This window comes from Pristis pectinata, chromosome 11 (assembly GCF_009764475.1).
Source record: "Pristis pectinata isolate sPriPec2 chromosome 11, sPriPec2.1.pri, whole genome shotgun sequence".
NCBI classification, from domain to species: domain Eukaryota; kingdom Metazoa; phylum Chordata; class Chondrichthyes; order Rhinopristiformes; family Pristidae; genus Pristis; species Pristis pectinata.
In genome coordinates this window covers 4,187,370-4,208,321 of record NC_067415.1, presented here as the reverse complement: position 1 = coordinate 4,208,321, position 20,952 = coordinate 4,187,370, and the positions used below count along the sequence as shown (strand labels likewise).

Below are 20,952 nucleotides of genomic sequence, written 5' to 3'. Positions count from 1 at the left end.
AGGGATGGGGCATTCTGTAGGTAGAGGGATTAGCTATGTCAGCACAACACTGTGGGCCAGAGGGCTGGTTCTGTGCTGTAATGTTCCACGTTCTATGTTCAATGTTCTAGACAGTGTAGTAGGTTATGAAAAATTACAGGTGGATCTTGATCTGCTAGGTATGTAGGCTGAGGATTGGCAAATGGCTTTCAATCCAGATAAATATGAAGTATTGCATTTTAACCATAGTAGAACTTAGACAGTGAATGATAGGGCTCAGGAGTGTGCAGTGGAACATAGGGACCCAGGAGTGCAAGTGCAGAGTTCGCTGAAAGCTGCATTTCAGTTGATAGGATGGGGAAGAAGAACCTGGGCTTCATTGGTTGGGGCAATGAGTATAGGAGTTGGGCAGTTAAGTTGCAGTTATATAAGACATTGGTGAGGCCTCACTTGGAGTATTGTGTACAGTTTTGATCACCCTGTTCTAGGAAAGATGTTATTAAACTAGAAAGAGTGCAGAAGATTTACCAGGATGTTGCCTGGACTTGGGGGCCTGAGTTACAAGGAGAGGTTGTGCAGACTAGGACATTATTCCCTGGGATGTAGGAGATTGAGGGGTGACCTGATAGAGGTGTATAAGATCATGAGGGGCATAGACAGGGTGAAAGCACACAGTCTTTTCCCCAGGGAGGGGGAGCTAAAAACAAGAGGGCTTAGGTTTAAGATCAGAGGCGAGAGATTTAAAAGGGACATGAGGGGCAGCTTCTTCACACAAAGGGTGGTGCGTATTTGGAATAAGCTGCCAGAAATAGTGGTTGAGGCGGGCACATTAGCAACGTTTAAAAGCCATCTAGATAAGTACATGGATAGGAGAGGTTTAGAGGGCTAGGGGCCAAACGCAGGCGGATGTGACTAGCTCGCTGGGCAACACAGTCGGCATGGACAAGTTGGGCCGAAGGACCTGTTTCCCTGCTGTTTGACTCTATGACTTCATCCAATAAGGAGGAAGTCAAATGGGTGCAGGACGTATACAGTAAATGTTAGGGTGCTAAGGGATGTTAAACAGAGAGACCTAGGGATTCATGTACATAGTTCCCTGAAAAACTATGGCAGAGGGAAGTCATGTTTCCCTGATGGAGGACACTTCAAATGTCCTGGAGCGGAAAACCTCATCTTGAGACCAGATGCGGTGGAGTTTGGAGAAACTGAGAGAAAGGGATGGCGTCCTTACAGGAGACAGGGTGGGAGGAGGTGTAGTCGAAGTAGCTGTGGGAGTCCCTAGATTTATAGTAAATATCGGTGGATAGTTTACTTCATGAGGTGGAATCAGGAAGAGAAGTGTCCCTTATCCTACACCTCTATGTCCCATCAGGAAGGTCATAAGCCCCTCTGCTTCTTTCTTTCGTGTTCTCCCCTCACCTGGCTCCATCTGTCCATCACCACGCACCCATCTACCTGGGTTTCAGAACATGAGGAATAGGAGCAGGAGGAGGCCATCTGGCCTGTCGAGCCTGCTCCGCCATTCAATAAGATCATGGCTGATCTGGCCATGGACTCAGATCCACCTCCCTGCCTTTTCCCCATAACCTTTAATTCCCCTACTATGCAAAAATCTATCTAACGGTGCCTTAAATATATTTAATGAGGTAGCCTCTACTGCTTCCCTGGGCAGAGAATTCCACAGATTCACTGCTCACTGGGAAAAGCAGTTTCTCCTCATCTCCGTCCTAAATCTATCCCCCCGAATCTTGAGGCTATGTCCCCTAGTTCTAGTCTCACCTACCAGTAGAAACAACCTTCCTGCCTCTATCTTATCTATCCCTTTCATAATTTTATGTTTCCATAAGATCCCCTCTCATTCTTCTGAATTCCAGTGAGTATGGTCCCAGACAACTCAATCTCTCCTCACAGGCTAACCCCCTCATCTCCGGAATCAACCTGGTGAACCTCCTCTGCACCACCTCCAAAGCCAGTCTCCCTTGAGCCATCCTTCCTATCCCCTGCCCGCTGGCCCCATCTGCCCATCATACCCCCCTTATCTGGTTCCACTTATCACCTACCAGCCCGTCACACTGCTCCCTCTCACCACTTTATACCAGCTCTCTCCCCTCTCCACTCTCAGTCCTGACGCAGTGTCTCGACCCGAAACATCGACCGTCCCTCTGCTTCCGCAGACACTACCTGACCCGTTCTGAGTTCTCCTTCTCCGAGCAGTTTGTTTCTTGCCTGCCACCTGTCAGTTTTGCACAGTCCCAGCCAGTTACGCGGTAAGGAGTCACCAACTCCAGAGAGCACCCCCATAACTGCAGATGTTTCCACCAATCTTTCATGTGGCTCTGATGATGAGATTAAGACAAACATCGCAATGCCTCTCCTCCACTCCTGCAGAACAATAAATAAGACAATCTCAGCCTGGCTTGGGATTTTGCAACAAGTCCACTGTGTAAAGTGCACAGAGTATAGGAGGACTTTGTACCCAGTCTGATTGAAATATACAGTCACATTACAGGGTGCTCCACTGACTCCTGATCAGCAGCAGGATGCTTGTTGATTTCGCCCCTTTAAGGATCCCATTACGTCGCCGCTTGCAGACCCTTGTAGTTCTTCAGTGGGTGTTCTCCTTTCTTGCTCTGGGTAAGCTGCTCTGGGTTCTTATTACACCTTCAATCTAGTTTGAGGTTAATCCTTCACCCGTTTGAGGTTAATCCTTGATGCAGCCTCTAGATATCATCCCACACTTTCTTCTGCAATCTCCTGAATTACGAATAACTTTCCTGTATTGTTGAAGACTTTATTTTTCTTTTCAAAGACAAACTCCAGATAGGTGCAGAAGTGATTGTTGTATCTCTAGCCTTTGAGTTTGCAAATAAACCCAGCCCAGTACAATCGTTGTAGACACACCTCATCGCAAATGTACTTTAACCACCTTCTTACAATTAATCCCATTTAAACAGTTGGTCTTTTACCTTTCAAATATTCTATGAAAGACAATGCAACTTCATTTTGTTTTACAACTTTATATAGTACTAGCAAGCTTCCGGTAATCCAGCACATTTGGGACTTTGGTACTGTTAGACTAGCAGTATTGCCAACTATTCACAGTGAATGGTAGGGCCCAGGGGAGCGTTGTAGAACAGAGGGACCTAGGAGTACAAGTACATGGTTCTCTGAAAGTAGCGTCACAAGTAGACAGGGTGGTGAAGAAGGCATTTGGCACGCTAGCCTTCATCAGTCAGGGCACTGAGTACAAGAGTTGGGACGTTGCAGTTGTACAAGATATTGGTGAGAATGCACTTTGTATTGGTATTGGTTTATTATTGTCACTTGTACCGAGGTACAGTGAAAAACTTGTCTTGCATACCGATTGTATAGGTCAATTCATTACACAGTGCAGTTACATTGAGTTAATACAGAGTGCATTGATGTAGTACGGGTAAAAACAATAACAGTACAGAGTAAAGTGTCATAGCTACAGAGAAAGTGCAGTGCGATAAGGTGCGAGGTCACAACAAGGTAGATCGTGAGGTCAAGAGTCCATCTCATCGTATAAGGGAACCGTTCAATAGTCTTATCACAGTGGAGTAGAAGCTGTCCTTAAGTCTTGAGTTACGTGCCCTCAGGCTCTTGTATCTTCTGCTTGATGGAAGAGGAGAGAAGAGAGAATGACCCGGGTGGGTGGGGTCTTTGATTATGCTGGCTGCTACACCGAGACAGCGAGAGGTATAGACCGAGTCCAAGGAGGGGAGGCTGGTTTCTGTGATGCGCTGGGCTGTGTCCACAACTCTCTGCAGTTTCTTGTGGTCCTGGGCAAAGCAGTTACCATACCAAGCCGTGATACATCCAGATAGGATGCTTTCTATGGTGCATCGGTAAAAGTTGGTGAGTGTGTTACGGACTCAGTGAAAGTCCCTTTAAGATAGAGAGTGTGTGTGTATGTGTGTGTGGGGCGTGCTTACGTCAATAGAAGATAAAGGACGTAATGACGTTGTTGAAGAGGTTAGAAGAAGAAGAAGGAGAGAGAGAAGGGAGAGAGACACCAGCCTGCCTGTTTTCTCTATCGATGGATGAGAAACAATAACTGTGTTTGCCACTGAAATCCATGTATGGAAGTTGGAAGTAATCTGGTGGAGTTCACTTTGTTGCTGACCTGTAGAAGGAAACAGGTATTTGTGTGTGGACGACCACGATTCGGATGCTTTTCGGGGTGAGGAAGTCACTACCGAGTAAACACTGAAGTGTCGTTTGGGTTCCATCGTGGAACATTTGGATTTCGTATGTACTCTCCCTATGTTTTTCTACATCTACATCTTATCTTCAGACAACGGTGGTTGTTGAAGAAGCCCTTGCTCATGTTTCACCTTATGGCTTGCGGAACTGAACTTTAAGAACCATTCCGGAACTGGGAGTTTTGGACTTTGTCACACACACACACACACGACGAGTTTAGTTTTGGGGTTAACGTTCAAGGTTTAACATTTTTGAATTCTAACATACTAACATTTTTACTTTTATTTTACGTATGGTCGTAAGTAGTGATTAATAAAATAGTTTTTAACACTGAATCATGCTCAGTGTGTTTCTTTTGTTGCTGGTTCGTGACAAGTGTCAAAGGGGACAAACCGAATTTCTTTAGCCTCCTGAGGAAGCAGAGGCTGGTCATCTATGATTGCATTAAATGAGGCAGCAGGGCCAGCTGGCCCACTCCTGCGCTAATTTTTCCTATATATCTATGTTGGTGACAACCCATGTTAAACAGTGAAATATGTCAGTATTCACACTGAGGACCGGGCTGCACTTTGATGCTGAGCCCAGCAGAGGGTGCAGCAAGCTCCATTTCCCTCAAACCTTCAATAGATTTTATTCTTTGAAAAGAGTTTGCAACAATTTTAAATGCTTTGGATTTTTTTTTGAATATTTAAAAAAATTTTTATAACTGCTAATTTTTGGGTGTCTAAACGTACGTACCTTAACAGTTCTAGCTAAGTGTGGTTTGGTCTAGTGGCAATTTTCAGTTGCCAGTTACTGACTACCCAGGACATCACTGGGATGGGGGAGGTCCATTGTACTGCATAGTGTTGCTATTACTGAGGTAGTGATTAGGGTTGTGCAGGTTGGTTCAAGAACCGAATGGTTGAAAGGAAGTAGCTGTTCCTGAACCTGGTGACTTGGGACTGCAGGCTTCTGTACCTCCTGCCTGATGGTAGCTGCGAGAAGATGGCATGGCCCAGATGGTGGGGATCTTTGATGATGGATGTTGCCTTCCTGAGCCAGTGCCTCCTGTAGATACTACTGATGGTGGGGAGGGATGTGCCTCTGAAGTGGCTGAGTCCACTACTCTCTGCCAGCTCCCTGCAGGACAATCTATTCAGTCACAATTCCTTGCTCTTTCTCCAAATCCAGAATCAGGTTTATTATCACAGACTTACAGTAAATGACATGAAATTTGTTGTGTTGTGGCAGCAGTACAGTGCAAAGACAGAAAATTGCTATAAATTACAAAATAAATAAATAGTGCGAGAAAAAAGGAATAATGAGGTAGTGTTCTTGGGTTCATGGACCACTCAGAAATCTGATGGCGGAGGGGAAGAAGCTGTTCCTGAATCGTTGAGTGTGGGTCTTCAGGCTCCTGTACCTCCTCTCCTCCCCACGATAAGAGGGCATGTCCGGCGTAGTGAGGGTCCTTAGTGATGGATGCCGCCTTCTCGAGGCACTGCCTCTTGAAGATGTCCTCGATGGTGGGGAGGATTGTGCCCGTGATGGAGCTGGCTGAGTCTACAACCCTCTGCAGCCTCTTGCGATCCTGTGCATCGGAGCCTCCAATATAGGCTGTGATGCAACTGTAGTGTCTTGTGTCTGTCCAGTCCCCTTTCAGAAGATTCTGCCTCCACCACCCCTACAGGGAAGGTCCAGCAGTCACCAATAGCATTTCCTTTATATTCACTTTAAATATGGGTTGTTTTCTCTGGAGCATTGGCAGTTAAGCGGAGACCTGATAGAAGTTTATAAAATTATGATCGCACAGTTAGTCTCTCTCCCAGGGTGAAAATGTCAAATGAAGACAACAGACTGTAGAGGCAGGAATCATCTACAGTCTACCTCCATTTAAGATAAGATTTCTTTATTAGTCACATGTACATCGAAACACACAGTGAAATGCATCTTTTTGCGCAGTGTTCTGGGGGCAGCCCACAAGTGTCACCACGCTTCTAGCGCCAACATAGCACGCCCACAGCTCCTAACCTGTACATCTTTGGAATGTGGGAGGAAACCGGAGAACCCGGAGGAAAGCCACGCAGACACGGGGAGAACGTACAAACTCCTTACAGACAGCGGCGGGAATTGAACCCGGGTCACTGGCGCTGTAATAGCGTTACGCTAACCGCTACACCACCGTGTCTGCCTAGTGGTCAAAATGTTGATAAACTGCAGTGATTGGAAAACTGTCCATATCGCAATTTTCTGTAATGACAAAATTTGCTGTTTAGAGTCATAGAGCCATACAGCACGGAAACAGGCCCTTTGACCCAACTGGTCCATGCCGACCAAGATGCCCATCTAAGCCAGTCCCATTTGGCCCATATCCCTCTAAACCTTTCCTATCCACGTACCTGTCCAAATGTCTTTTAAATATTGTTACTATACCTGCCTCTACCTGGCAGCTCGTTCTATACATATACTACCCTCTGGGTGAAGAAGTTGTTACTCTTCTGGATTTTGTGTTTATTTAGACATTATTTTCTCACATAAATTCAGTAAGAGTGAATTTATATTCTGTATCTCAAATTTTTTGGTAATGACTTGTGAATTCTGTAAGTCATGGAGTCATAGAGTCATACAGCAGGGAAACAGGCCCTTCGGCCCAACTGGTCCATGCTGACCAACACCTCATCCAAGCTAGTCCCATTTGCCCACATTTGGCCCACATCCCTCTAAATCTTTCCTATCCACCTACCTGTCCAAGTACCTATTAAATGTTGTTATTGTACCTGCCTCAACCACTTCCTCTGGCAGCTCGTTCCATATCCTGACCACCCTTTGGGTGAAAATGTTACCCCTCAGGTTCCTTTTAAACCTCTCCCCTCTCACCTTAAACCTGTGCCCTCTAGTTCTTGATTCCCCAACCCTGGGAAAAAGACTGTGGGCATTCACCCTATCGATGCCCCTCATAGACAGGGTGAAGGGTGAATCTCCTGCTGTAATGTGGGTGTACATTGTAGTAGGGTAACCAAGAGATATGGGGTGAGTTCAGGAAAGTGGTACTGAGGTAGAAGACCAGCTATGATCAGAACAGGCAAGTGGGGCCAAATGGTCTGCTCCTGCTTCTACTTCCAATATTATAGAACATAGAACACAGAACATGGAACAGGACAGCTCATAATCTTATAAACCTCAGTCAGGTCTCCCCTCAGCCTCCAGAGAAAACAACCCAAGTTTTTCCAACTCTCCTTATAGCTCATGCCCTCTAATCCAGGCAGCATCCTGGTGAACCTCTTCTGTACCCTCTCCAAAGTCTCCATATCCATGCATCTAATGAAGGAACGTGAGAGGCTGCAGAAAGTAGTGGGCTCAGCCCAATACATCACAGGCACATCCCTCCCCACCATCGGTAGTATCTACAGGAGGCGCTGCCTCAAGAAGGAGGCACTTTTCTTTTTCCCATTATTGAGCAGTCCAATACCAGAGGGCATGTATTTAAGGTGAGAGGGGGTAGGTTCAGAACAGACGTGAGGGGTATGTTTTTTACCGAGAGAGTGGTGGATGCCTGGAATGCGTTGCCTGATGGGATGGTGGAGGCAAATTCACTGGGGGCTTTTAAGAGGGGCTTGGATGGGCACATGAATGAGAGGAAAATAGAGGGATATGGGCATTCTGTAGGTAGGAGGGATTAGCTATGTCGGCACAACGTTGTGGGCTGAAGGGCCTGTTCTGTGCTGTACTGTTCTATGTTCTATGTTCTCATCAAAGATCCCCACCATCCAGGCCATGCCATCTTCTCGCAGCTACCATTGGCAAGGAGGTACCACACCACCAAGTTCAAGGACAGCTACTTCCCTTCAACCATTCGGTTTTTGAACCAATCTGCACAACCCTAAACACTACAGTTTAGCAACACTGTGACCACTTTGATCACTGTGTACCACAATGGACTTCTTTGTTCTAATTGTGTTCTTTTTTGTCTAATTTTGTATGATTTATGTTGTTAATCTATGTTTTTCTTGTGTATGTTGTGTCTCTAATGCTATGTGCCTGTGATGCTGCTGCAAGTAAGTCTTTCATTTCACCTGTGCACACTTGTGCATATGACAATAAACTTGACCTTGACATCCTTCCTGCAATGGGGCGACCAGAATTGAACACAATACCCAAAGTGCAACCGAACCAAAGTTTAATTAATTCTGGGCTTCTTTTCCCTTTTGCAGCACAGTGCTGTCTTGTGCTCTTTGTTGCCCTCCTCTTCACTCGCTTCTGGTTTGTGTCAGTGCTCTACGCAACCTGGTGGTTCTGGGACCGAAACACGCCTTACCAGGGAGGTCGTCGCTTCCGCTACGTCCGCAGCCTGGGATTATGGGGCCACTTTCGGGACTACTTTCCCATTCACGTGAGTACTAGTTACTGACTGGGAGCGTGGGGGAAGGTTGGGTGTTGAATCACAGCTTTGCCAATTTTTCTTCCTTCATGGAATCTGGCCCATAGAGAGCATCCTATCCGGATGCATCACAGCTTGGATGGCAACTGCTCTGCCCAAGACTGCAAGAAATTGCAGAGAGTTGTGAACACAGCCCAATCCATCACGCAAACATATTTGCCTTTTGTAGGCAATTCCTTGGAGAAGCAATGGTCACCTCTGTGGGTCAGTTTGCCTTCGACTTCCCTGGCCGTACACTTCCCATTGCCCTGAGAAAGCAGCCAATATAATCAAGGATGCTTCCCATCCCTGGACATTCTCTCTTCTCCCCCCTCCCATTGGGCTGAAGGTACAAGAATCTGAAAGCACGTCCCATCGTTTGTGATTTTTATAAGTGACTTGGATGAGGAAGTGGAAGGGTGGGTTAGTAACTTTGCAGATGACATGAAGGTTGGAGGGGTTACAACGGGACATAGACAGGATGCAGAGCTGGGCAGAAAAATAGCAGATGGAGTTCAATCTGGACAAGTGTGAAGTGATACACTTTGGAAGGTTGAAATGAAGGCAGAGTACAAGGTTAATGGCAGGACTCTTAGCAGTTTGGAGGAACAGAGGGATATTGGGGTCCAAGTACGTAGATCCCTCAAAGTTGCTGCACAAATTGATAGGGTGGTTAAGAAGGCATATGGTGTGCTGGCCTTCATTAGTCAGGGGATTGAGTTCAAGAGCCGTGAGGCTCTATAGAACTCTGGTTAGACCACACTTGGAATATTGTGTTCAGTTCTGGTCACCTCATTAGGAAGGATGTGGAAGCTTTAGAGAGGGTGCAGAGGAGATTTACCAAGATGCTGCCTGGATTGGAGAGCATGTCCTATGAAGAAAGGTTGAGCGAGCTAGGGCTTCTCTCTTTGGATGAGAGGTGACTTGATAGAGGTGTATAAGATTATGAGGGGCATAGATAGAGTGGACAGCCAGCACCTTTTCCCCAGGGTGGCAATGGCCAATACCAGAGGTCACCTGTTTAAGGTGAGTGGAGGAAATGTAGGGGAGATGTCAGAGGTAGGCTTTTCACACAAGGAGTGGTGGGTACCTGGAACGCAGTGCTGGGGGTGGTGGTAGAGGCTGATACAATAGGAACGTTTAAAAGACTCTTAAATAGGCACATGGATATAAGAAAAAATGGAGGGTTATGGGCTGTGTAGGAGGGAAGAGTTAGATTGATCATGGAGTAGGTTTACATAGGTTGGCACAACATTGTGGGCCGAAGCGCCTGTATTGTGCTGTAATGTTCTATGTTATTGTCATCAGGCTCAAGGGCAGCTCCTATCCCACTGTTATCAGACTCTTGAATGGGCCTCTTGCAAGATAAAGATGAACTCCTGATCCCTCAATCTACCTCATTATGGCTCTTGCACCTTATTGTCTGCCTGCACTGCACTTTCTCTGTAACTGTAGTACTATGTTCTGCATTCTGTTTTTTTTTACTACTTGGATGTACTTATGTATGGAATGATCTGTCTGGATGGCACGCAAACGAAAGCTTCTCACTGTACCTCGGTACGTGTGACAATAATAAACCAATTACCAGTTACCATGGAGACACAAGAGACTGCAGATGCTGGTTTCTGGAGCAACAAACAATCTGCTGGAGGAACTCAGCAGGTTGAGTAGCATCTGTGGGGGGGGGGGGGAAGAATTGTTGACATTTCGAGGTGAAACCCTGCATCAGGACGTTCGCTGTGAAGGTCTCTCCACAGATGCTGCCTGACCTGCTGAGTATTTTCAGCTTTTTTCTGATTTTATTTCAGATTTTCAGCATCTGCAATTCATTGATTTTCAACCTGTGATGGTAGATTGTAGACCACTATACCAGCCCCTTTTAAAAAAAAATGAATTCAAAATCTTTGCATCTGGCAGGTTTGCTTTATTAATCAGGGCAGGTTCGAGAGTCAGAAAGTTATTTGTTGCAGCTTTATTAAACTCTGGTTAGGCCGCATCTGGAGTATTGCATTCACTTCTGGTCGCTCCATTATAGGAAGGATGTGAGGCTTGGAGAGGGTGCAGAAGAGCTTCACTAGGATGCTGCCTGGATTAGAGGGCATGAGCTATAAGGAGAGGTTGGACAAACTTGGGTTGTTTTCTCTGGAGCAGCGGAGACTGAGGGGAGACCTGATAGATGTTTATAAGGTTTATGAGAGGCATGGATAGAGTAGATAGCCGTATCTTTTTTCCAGGGTCAAAATGTCTCATACTAGAGGGCATGTATTTAAAGTGAGAGGGGGTAAGTTCAAAGGAGATATGTGGGTCGAGTTTTTTTTACACAGAGAGTGGTGGGTGCCTGGAACGGGCTGTCAGGGGTCGTGGTGGAGGCAGATACGATAGAGGCGTTCAAGAGGGTATTAGACAAGCACATGAATGTGCAGAGACTGGAGGGATATGGACATAGTGTAGGCAGAAGCAACTAGTTTAGTTGGGCGTTTAAGTACTAGCTTAGTTAGTTTGGCACAACATCTGGACTGAAGGGCCTGTTGCTGTGCTGAACAGTTCTATGTTCTATGACTCTCACCTGCCCCATTACTACCCATCCCACCAGCCCTGTCCTTGAAGCCGATTACAGTCCTCTCACTGTCCAGCACGCCTCCAAGTCTTGTGTCATCTGCAAATTTGGAAATTGTGCCCCGTACCAAGTCCAAATCAATAATATCTTCTAATACATTCAGACTAAGACAGTTAGCAACAGGGCAGGAGAGATCCATCCTAGAGTTATTTCTATATTCCAACATAGCGAAGCTCTCTCCAACAATAAGACCATCTGTAGTTTCTGGATCTTGTTCCTTTACTGGGTAGTAACATGAACTTTTGATTCTGGCATGCAGCACGTCACTTCTCTCGGTTTCTAAGTGGCTACCTGCCAGTTGCCTGAACGTATTTTTGTGCTTCGTTTGTTGGCTAACTTTGTTTTCAGTCCTTGACCTGGGCGACCTGTAGAGTGAAACCACACTTCCCCCCAAGCAGTTCGGCACAATCTGTAGAAACTGTCCGATTCAGAACAAACAGGAGCAGAGAGCAGAGGTCCTGTTTCACGAATTTATGAAGTGCGCCAGGACAATAACACCAAACATACCCTTTACTAAAATAAAATGCCTTCTAGCAGAAGCCAGAGCTACAGGAGTAAAATTGGGAAATTTCTACAGAGAAAGAGTGGGAGAAATTCAATAACTAGTCGTTAATTTTAGCACATTATCCAGCATATCATTCTTTGCAACTTCCACCACCACTAGTCACATCTCCCCCCTGCCCCAACTCTTTCTGCTTTCCACAGGGATGTGCTGGCCCTGGAGAGGGTCCAGAGGAGGTTCACAAGAACAATCCCAGGAATGAAAGGCTTAACCTATAAGGAGCATTTGACGCCTCTGGGTCTGTACTCAATGGAGTTCAGAAGAATGAGGGAGGGATCTCGTCAGATACTGAGGACGTGGGGAGGATGTTTCCATCAGTTGGAGAGTCCAGGATCTGAGGGCACAGCCTCAGAATAAAGGGACGTCCCTTCAGAACTGAGATGAGGAGGAATTTCTCCAGCCAGGGGGCGGTGAATCTGTAGAATTCGTTGCCACAGAGGTCTGTGGAGGCCAAGTCATTGGGTGGATTTAAGGCAGAGATTGATAGATTCTTGAGTGGGAAGGGGTTAAGGGTTGCAGGGGGGAGAATGGGGTTGGAAAAATCAGCCATGATTGAATAGCGGAGCAGACTCGATGGGCCGAATGGCCCAATTCTGCTCCTATATTTTATGGATTAACCTCTCTGTGACCCTGGTCTGCTTATCCCTCCCTACCATCCCTCCCACTCCTCAGGTACTCTCCCCTGTAACTGCAGGAGGTGTGACAACACCTGCCCCTACACCTCCTCCCTCACCACCATCCAGGACCCTAAACAGCCCTTCCAGGTGAGGCAGGAGGTGAGGCAGGAGGTGAGGGAGCAGGTGTAGGGAGCAGGTGTCACACCTCCTACATTTACATGCAAATCCTCCAGCCATACTTATTGCATCGGGCGCTCTCGATGTGGCCTCCTCTACATCGGTGAGACCCGACGCAAAAACCGGGCGAACGCTTTGCCAAACACTTTCACTCTGTCCACCACGGCCGTCTGGAGCTCCCGGTTGCCAGCCATTTTAATTCCCCTCCCCATTCCCACACCGACCTGTCTGTCCTCGGCCTCCCCTACTGCCAGGGTGAGGTTGAACACAAACTAGAGGAACAGCCCCTCACATTCCCCCTGGGCTGTCTCCAACCCGACGGCATGGACACTGAATTCTCCAACTTCCGGTAACCTGCTCCCCCTCTGTCCCTTTTCTCTCTCCTCCTGATCTACCCAGTTCCTCCCACACCCACCCCAGCCCCCACCACCGTTCCTTCCCCCTCCCCCACCCACTCCATCTGCCCGTAACCCACACACCCCTCCCACTGGGTCCCCTCCCCCCCCACTGTTCCCATCTGCCCTCCCCATTATTTGGCTCCAGGCTCCACCTTCCTTTCCTATCAGATCCCACCATCTGCAGCCCTGTGTCACCTCCGCCCCTCTCCTCCCGGCCTCTGTCGCTACTCCCACTCTCCCCTCCTCCATCTCTCAGCCCTCCTCACCTCACCTGGATCACCTGCCAGCTCTTTTCCCACCCCTCCCCCTCACACCTTTATACAGACTATCCCCCCATTACTTTTTAGTCCAGATGAAGGGTCTCGACCTGAAACATCAACTGTGCATTTCTCTCCACAGATGCTGCCTGACCCGCTGAATTCCTCTAGCATCTTGTTTGTTGCAATTAATTTTAAATTATAGTTTAAGAGATTTGTTTTTTGTTAAACAAAGATATTAAGGGATATGTGGTACGGAGGGAGGTCACAGATAAGCCTTAGTTCAGGGGCCCGAAACGTACTTGCCTTTTATAGGCAGTTCCTTGGAGAAGCTGAGGCCGTCTCTGTAGGTCAGTTTGCCTCCAACTTCCCTGCCTGTGCACTGCAGTGAGGGAAACTGGTAAATTAAATCTGCCCGGTGGGCGGTGCCAGTGGTGTTCCGCAGGGATCTGTTCTGGGACCCCTGCTCTTTGTGAATACTCAGCAGGACAGGCAGCATCTAGAGGGAGTTAATGTTTCAGGTCAATGACCTTTCATTGGAGGATATGGAATGAATGAGAAGAGGCAGTATGATTAGGGGGTAATGTTCAACCAGGAACAGGTTCAGAGAGATCTGAGTGTATACATGAAATGTTCATTGAAAGTGGCCTGAAACAGTAACTCCATTTCTCCCTCCAGAGATGCTGCCTGACCTGCTGAGTGTTTCCTGCATTTTTTATTCATTTTACAATTGTACAGCAGAACGGGGTTGAGCAGCCAAATGTCCAATTGCGTGCGAGCGGATTTAAAGCACATAACTGGACAGGATGTGTTTAATGAAATAATTAGCTTTAATTTTTGACATTCAGTTTTCTTACACTTGGCCTCATTAATTACATAGAACAGTGCAGCGCAGGAACAGGCCCTTCGGCACACCATGTCTGTGCTGAACATGATACCAATCCGAGTTAATTACATCTGCCTGCACATGATCCATATAGGGCAGGCACAGTAGTGTAGCGGTTAGCGTAATGCCATTACAGCGCCAGTGACCCGGGTTCAAATCCAGCCGCTGTCTGTAAGGAGTTTATATGTTCTCCCCATGTCTACGTGAGTGTCCTCCGGGTGCTCCGGTTTCCTCCCACACTCCAAAGACGTACGGGTTAGGAAGATGTGGACATGCTATGTTGGCACCGGAAGCGTGGCGACACTTACGGGCTGCCCCCAGAACACTCTACGCAAAAGATGCATTTCACTGTGTGTTTCGATGTACATGTGACTAATAAAGGTATCTTATCTTATCTTATCTTATATCCCTCCATTCCCTGAATATTGATATGTCTATCCAACAGCCTCTTAAACACCACTATAATAACTGCTTCCACCACCACCCTGTTCCAGGCACCCACCACTCTCTGTATAAACCAAAACATGTCCTTCATATCTCCCTTAAGGTTACTCCCTCTCACCTTAAATGTATGCCCTTTTAGTATTTCACATTTCCACCCTGGGGAAAAGACTCTATCTACCCTATCTATGCCTCTCATAATTCTATATAATTCTAAAAGTATATAAAATTAAAGGTCGTTCCTCAGCCTCCGACGTTCCAGAGAAATCAATCCAAGTTTGTACAACCACTCGTTATAGCTAATACTCTCTAAAGCAGGCAACATCCTTGTGAACCTCTTCTGCACCTTCTACAAAGCCTCCACATCCTTCCTGTAATGGGGTGACCAGAACCACGCATAATACTCCAAATATGGCCTAACTTTGTTGAACACCTCAATTGATGAAGTCAAATGTGCCGTAAGCCTTCTTTACCACCCTATCTACTTGTGTTGCCACTTTCAGGGAGCTATGGACTTGCACCTCAAAATTCCCCTGTACATCAATGTATAAATAAATGTCCTGCCATTTACTGTATACTCTCCCCTTATATTTGACCTCCCAAAGTGCAACACCTCACACTTGTCCTGATTAAATTCCATCTGCCATTTCTCTGCCCATATTTCCAACTGATTACATCCTGGTTTATCATTTGACAACCTCCTTCACTACGTACAGTTTTTGTATTGTCTGCATACCTCCAAACCTCCACATTAATGGACTCATGATTCTTGTGGGCTGTGTCCTGGAACAGGCTCGATCTTAGCTCCTGTATTTTACTGCTGATAATCAGTCACTGGAGGAGAAGATTTATAGATCTTGGACACAGAGGATGGGGATTGGGAGGAAGGTTGTAATTCCAGTGAGTGATGGAGGAGTTTGAGGGGTCTCTGATTTCTTGCATTCTTAAAGATTAAAAAAGAAAAGTTAGTATCGAGCTTACAGAAGAGCCAGGCCCTGCAACCCGATAGCCAATGTTTATACCCCACACAAGTTTCCTCTCACTCCAATTCATCTGCACCTCCTTCTATATCTTTCTACTTCAAGATTTACGAGGATGTTGCCAGGACTGGAGGGCCTGAGTTATAAGGAGAGGTTGGCCAGGCCAGGTCTGTATTCCTTGGGATGTAGGAGAATGAGGGGTGACTTTACTGAAGTGTTTAAAATTATGAAAGGCATAGATAAGGTGGACGGTGACAGTCTTTTCCTCAGGGTAGGGGAGTCCAAAACTAGGGGGCATAGGTTTTGGGTGAGAGGGGAAAGAGGGGCAACTCTTTCACACAGATGGTGGCGGGTATATGGAACAAGCTGCCAGAGGAAGTGGGTGAGGCAGGTACAATAGTATCATTTAAGACGCACTTGGATAGGTACATGGAGGGGTGGGGCTTGGAGGGATATGGGCCGAACGCAGGAATTTGGGACTAGCTGGGTGGGCACCGTGGTGGGCATGGACTGGTTGGGCCGAAGGGCCTGTATCCCTGCTATATTGCTCTATGAGTCTATGACTCTGATCCTGCTTCCTCTTAAATGCATCTAACCATTGGGACACGGTCACCAAATTTGCTGGTGCTCATTAAGCACTAAATGGAAGATTTGGAGCATATCAAAGTTGCTATTCACCACAAGCCATTAAATAACACAGGTCATTATCTTTGGTTAACACTGAAATTCTTTTTTTTTAATCAATCTTGAACTTAAGGTTAGGCAGCACCAATGGTTGTTTGCAAAACAGAATTCCAAATTTCTTCCATCCTCTTGAGCATAGAAAGTTTTCTCAACTTTTCAGTAATTTTTGGATTACAGGGTTTCAAGGGGGATGTTTGACTGTATTGACAGGGTCATAGAGTTGTACAGCACGAAAACAGGCCCTTCTGCCCGTCCTGTCCATGCCGACCTTTTTGCCCATCTACACAAATCCTACTTGACTGTCTTAGGTCCATATCCTTCTATGCCTTACCTACTTAAGTGTCTTTCTCAATGTCTCTTGAATGTAAATGGTTCCCAGCCATTGTAATTCCCCTTCCAATTCCCACACCAATATGTCAGTCCTCGGCCTCCTCCACTGCCAGGGTGAGGCTAAATACAAACTAGAGGAACAGCCCCTCATATTCCCCCTGGGTAGTCTACAACCTGGTGTCATGAACACTGATTTCTCCAACTTCTGGTCACTGCTCCCCCTCTGTCCCTTTTCTCCTCCTGATCCACCTGGTCCCGATCATCACCACATACCACCCCCCCCCTTTCCCCACCCTCTGTCTATACCTCTCGCTGCCTTGGTGAAGCAGCCAGCATATTCAAAGACCCCGCCCACCCGGGTCATTCTCTCTTCTCCCCTCTCCCATCAAGCAGAAGATACAGGAACCTGAGGGCACGTACCACCAGGCTCAAGGACAGCTCCTATCCCATGCTGATAAGACTATTGAACGGTTCCCTTATACGATGAGATGGACTCTTGACCTTGCAAGCTACTTTGTTATGACTTTGCACCTTATTGTCTACCTGCACTGCACTTCCCTGTAGCAGTGACACTTTACTCTGTATTGTGTTATTGTTTTTACCCCGTACTACCTCAATGTGTAACGAATTGACCTGTACGATCGGTTTGCAAGACAAGTTTTTCACTGGACCTCGGTACAAGTGACAATAATAAACCAATACCAATACCTCTCCATCTGCCCGTCACCCACACACCCCTCCCGCTGGGTCCCCTCCCCTCCCACTGTTCCCCTCTGCCCTCCCCACCTCCCTTATTTGGTTCCAGGCTCCACCTTCCTCTCCTATCAGATCCCACCATCTGCAGCCCTGTGTCACCTCCACCCCTCACCTATTCCTGCTCCCCCCTCCTTCATCTGCCCGTCACCCCTCCTCACCCGGATCCACCCATCACCAGCCAGCTCTTGCTCCACCCCTCCCCTCCACCTATTTATACCAGCTCTCTCCCCTCTATCTTTCAATCCAGGTGAAGGGTCTCGACTGTTGATTGTCCATTTCCTCCACAGATGCTGCCTGACCCTCCGAGTTCCTCCAGCATATTGTATGTTGCTCCAGATTCCAGCATCTGCTGTCTCTTGTGTCTTTCTTAGACACAGTGATTGTACAACATAGAACATAGAACATTACAGCACAGTACAGGCCCTTCGGCCCACAATATTATGCCGACATTTTACCCTGCTCTAAGATCTATCTAACCCTTCCCTCCCACAGAGCCCCCCCATTTTTCTATCATTCATGTGTCTATCTAAGAGTCTCTTAAATGTCCCTAATGTATCTGCCCCCACAACCTCTGCCGGCAGTGCGTTCCACGCACCCACCACTCTCTGTGTAAAAAACTTACCCCTGACATCCCCCTTATACCTTCCTCCAATCACCTTAAAATTATGTCCCCTCGTGTTAGCCATTGTCGCCCTGGGAAAAAGCCTCTGACTGTCCACTCGATCTATGCCTCTTATCATCTTGTACACCTCTATCAAGTCGCCTCTCATCCTCCTCCTCTCCAAAGAGAAAATCCCTAGCTCGCTCAACCTATCCTCATAAGACATGCTCTCCAATCCAGGCAGCATCCTGGTAAATCTCCTCTGCACCCTCTCTAAAGCTTCCACATCTTTTCTATAATGAGGCGACCAGAACTGAACACAATACTCCAAGTGTGGTCTAACCTGAGTTCTATAGAGCTGCAACATCACCTCGTGGCTGTATTTGATTCCACCATCTCCTCTGGCAGCACATTCCAGATATCAACCCATCTCTCTGTAAAGAACTTACCCCTCAGATCCCCTTTACAACCCCTTCCTCTCACCTTGAACTGTGCCCGCTTATTTTTGATACCCAGTACCATGGAAAAAAAGATTTTGACTGCCTCGCCTATCTATGCCTCTCATAATCTTATATACCAATCAGGTCCCCCGTCAGCCTCCTTCGCTCTAGGGAGAATAAGCCCAGCCTGTCCTACCTCTTCCCATCACTAAAGTTCAGGCAACATCCTGGTGAACCTCCTCTGCACCCTCTCCAGTGCAACCACATCCTTCCTGTAGTGTGGTGACCAGAACTGCCCACAATACACTGTGCAGTCTAACCAGTTCTGTGCCTCAGGCTTCTGCTCTCACCTCACCTCCCTCCAGAGATAGGAGTTCCCCAAGTCCTCACCTTTCACCTTGTGAGCCTCTGCATCCAGCTTCTTCCACTGGGGCCACTCCCTCCTTGAGTCCCTGGTCCACCTATCCTGCCCCCCTCCTCCCCTCCATGACCCCTGGCCCTTTTCCTTGCAACCACAAGAGGTGCAACACCTGTTCCTGCACCTCCTCCCTCACCAACAACCAGGTGAGGCAGAGATTCACGTGCGCCTCCTCCGACCACATCCGGTGCTCCTGATGTGGCCTCCTCTACATCGGTGGGACCATGTGCAGACAGGGCGACCGGCCTGCAGAGCACCGACGTTCTGACTGCAATGGCCATCCCCAGCTCCCGGTTACATGCCATTTCAGCTCCCCTTCCCACTCCCACACCGACCTGTCCATCTTCCCCCTTCCCCACTGCCAGGGTTGAAGCCCAGCACAAACTAGAGGAACAACATCTCATGTTCCACCTGGGTAGTCTAGAACCCCATGGCGTCAACATTGAATTTTCCAATTTCAGGTAACTGGTGTGTTTCCCCACCCACCCCTCTCTCTCTCTCCTTCCGATCCTGCTTAGTATTGTTCCCCTTTCCCATACAATCACGCCCCCCCCCCCCCCCAGCTCCCATCACCCATTTTCGTCCCATTCCCCTCCTGGATCCATCCAGCCAATTACTCACACACTTCACACACTGGCTTCTGGTTCCTGTTCTGCCCTGCACCTGCCCCCTAACGGTTCCCATTCTCACCTTCCTTAACAGATTCCAACACCCATAGCCCGTTGTGCTCCAGCCTCTGTCTCCACCTTCAGCCTCTTCCCCCACCCCACCCACCTCCACCTGCCTCTTCTTCTGGTTGTCTGCCTCTATCTATCACCCACCTGCCTCTGTCTCCCAACCCCTCCCCCTCCCCTACCTGGCTTGACCTGCCCATCATCCTTCCCCCCCCAACCCCCACACGGTCCACCAATCACCTTGGGCCCCTGTCCTTCTACCACCCGCCCCTTTGCTCTTTATACCGGCCGTCTCCCCTCTCCACTCCCAGTCCTGATGCAGGGTCCTGTCCCAAAACATCGACAATTCTTCCCCCCCCCCACAGATGCTGCTCGACCCACTGAGTTCCTCCAGGAGAACATTTGTTACTCTGGATTCCAGTGTCTGCAGTCTCTGGGGTCTCCAGTCTAACCGGTATTTTATAAAGCTGCAACATAATGTCCCAGCTTTTATGTTCTATGCCTGACCTACAAACACAAATATGCCATGTGCCATCTTCACCACCCTATCGACCTGTGTTGCCACTTTCAGGGAGCTATGTAATGAACCCCTAGGAATCTCTGTTCATCAACATTCCTCAGCACCTGACCATTTATTGTATATGTCCTGCACCCATTTGACTTCCTCCTTATTGGATGAAGTCATAGAGTCATATAGCACGGAAACAGGCCCTTCAGCCCAACTCGTCCATGCCGACTGTGTTGCCCAGCGAGCTAGTCCCATCTGCCCACGTTTGGCCCATGGCCCTCTAAACCTCTCCTATCCATGTACTTATCTAGATGGTTTTTAAACGTTGCTAATGTGCCCGCCTCAACCATTATTTCTGGCAGCTCATTCCAAATACGCACCACCCTTTGTGTGAAGAAGCTGCCCCTGATGTCCCTTTTAAATCTCTCACCTCTGATCTTAAACCTATGCCCCCTTGTTTTTAGCTCCACCTCCCTGGGAAAAAGACTATGCACCTTCACCCTGTCTATGCCTCTCATGATCTTACATACCTCTATCAGGTCACCCCTCAATCCCCTACATTCCATAAATCTTTTCTGCATTCTTTCTCGTTTAATCACATCTTTCCTAGAGAAGGCTATATCTGGATTTACAGTACAACTACAATTCTGCGTATATCGGGGTGGGTGGGTGGGATTTCATCTATTTTGCTAATATTCCCATATGGGACACCATGAATAGGATGATTGTGCTGCTTTTAAAGTGCCGCATTTGTTTCAGTTTTCATGCACAGCTGTTTAGAAATTTGCCCTAGTTTTATTTAGGAGAAATATCATATGTTTTTTCTTTAAGCGTTAGAATGTTCCTTTCTTTAACAAACCTAAATGTCTTTAACATAGTTAAGCATCTACACAACTGTTTCAGGAGGAGAGTTTAGGAGGTACATATTTGTAAAGGAATGAAATGAATCAAATGAAAAACTCTCACCTGATCAATTGGCAAATCAGTTTGTTATTGTCATA

At 47.3% G+C, this 20,952-nt stretch overlaps 1 protein-coding gene across 2 annotated transcripts in view; it reads left to right on the top strand.

Moving 5' to 3' along the window:
• Positions 1-2,468: 2,468 nt before the first annotated feature.
• mogat2 (monoacylglycerol O-acyltransferase 2) overlaps positions 2,469-20,952 on the top strand; it is a 32,642-nt gene continuing 14,158 nt past the window's right edge. Inside the window, exons 1-2 of one of the 2 annotated variants that reach the window (XM_052025711.1) lie at positions 2,469-2,613; positions 8,400-8,578. In XM_052025711.1, the coding sequence (XP_051881671.1) occupies positions 2,520-2,613; positions 8,400-8,578 (273 nt within the window). In that variant the 5' untranslated portion in view covers positions 2,469-2,519. The remainder of the gene's footprint in view (positions 2,614-8,399; positions 8,579-20,952) is intronic. The other variant, XM_052025712.1, reaches the window with a different exon arrangement.